Here is a 1,323-nt window from a genome sequence, read left to right as displayed (position 1 = left end):
ACCTGACTTCGTTGTCTTCTGCGGCATCCTCCTGTACACACATGAGTTCAGGGAAGATATTGGCATCCTTCTCGCACACAGTGTCGCGTACGTTGAATGTCTGTAGGCTGTAGGTAAGGTCTACTCCACCCACATTGGGGCGCATTTGCATGCATGTGCTCATGCCATCGGCACTGCTGCTTATCAGGGGCTGAGCATCTATAGTAGACAATTAACGAGGAATAAACAACACTGAATATATGTCCACAGGTGCACGGGCTATTTGCGATAATACCATAGCAGCAGACATGTACGTGTGTTATTGGTACAGCTGGTTATCAGGGGCTGAGTATCTATAGTAGACAATTAACGAGGAATAAACAACACTGAATATATGTCCACAGGTGCACGGGCTATTTACGATAATACCATAGCAGTAGACTTGTACGTGTGTTATTGGTACAGCTGGTTATCAGTGGCTGAGTATCTATAGTAGACAATTAACGAGATCTGTCATGAAGGTACGAGTCTATTCAACTAGAATGCAGAACGAACACAAGCGCCGTTTCAAGTTATAAGAAAAGACTAGCCTACTCACATAAGAGCGTATTTGCGTACGTTTGCTCATCCCATCGGCATCTTATAATAAACTAAAACATGGATGCAATTATAAAGATATATATAAAGATATATATAACATATATTATATCCAATTGTTAGCCGTGGCATACCTGCTTGGGTCAGTACAACCACATTGAGCGTGCCTGCGCTCATGCGCACTCGTGTGGCTACGTAGTGGTCGTCGTAGTCTGTCACAGCAGCCACATCACTATCCCCGTCAATCTCTATGGCCTGGAATACAAGTATCAACGCAACGACAACTGAGCTAATTGGGCAAGATGTGGGGTGGTAGGGTTTAGGGTTGTAGGTCTCCTAATGGTTGGAGGGTTATTAGGGTTTAGGGTTTTAGATTATATATATACGTACCAATACGCTGCTGCGGATAGACAACTGGTAAGTATACGTGAAACAACCCATGTTGAGCGTACAGAGTGACTCCCACTATTTTAAGTTCCTATGTAGTGAATACATATATACGTACTTTGGCGTCAATATCAGATGCACACGCTTGTATCCGTGTATATCTGTGTATATGTATACATATGCATATACCTGTATGTGTATATGACACATACACAAACACACACATATATATATATATGTGTGTGTGTGTGTGTGTGTGTGCGTGTGTGTATATGTATATATGTGTATATATACATTATATATATATATATATATATATATATATATGTATAGTAATGTGTGTGTGTGTGTGTGTGTGTA

General features: G+C 41.0%; 1 protein-coding gene across 1 annotated transcript; it reads right to left on the bottom strand.

Moving 5' to 3' along the window:
• SARC_16385 (hypothetical protein) lies at nt 1–912 on the bottom strand (the record flags this gene model as incomplete). Its single annotated transcript, XM_014289505.1, has 2 exons — nt 1–198; nt 711–912. Coding segments are annotated over 2 exons (400 nt in total), but the record flags the coding sequence as incomplete, so codon positions are not given.
• Between the last annotated feature and the right edge of the window lie 411 nt (nt 913–1,323).

This window comes from Sphaeroforma arctica, assembly GCF_001186125.1.
Source record: "Sphaeroforma arctica JP610 unplaced genomic scaffold supercont1.7965, whole genome shotgun sequence".
NCBI lineage: Eukaryota > Ichthyosporea > Ichthyophonida > Sphaeroforma > Sphaeroforma arctica.
Note: the sequence above shows the minus strand (reverse complement) of the source record. Positions and strands in the feature narration are given on the sequence as shown.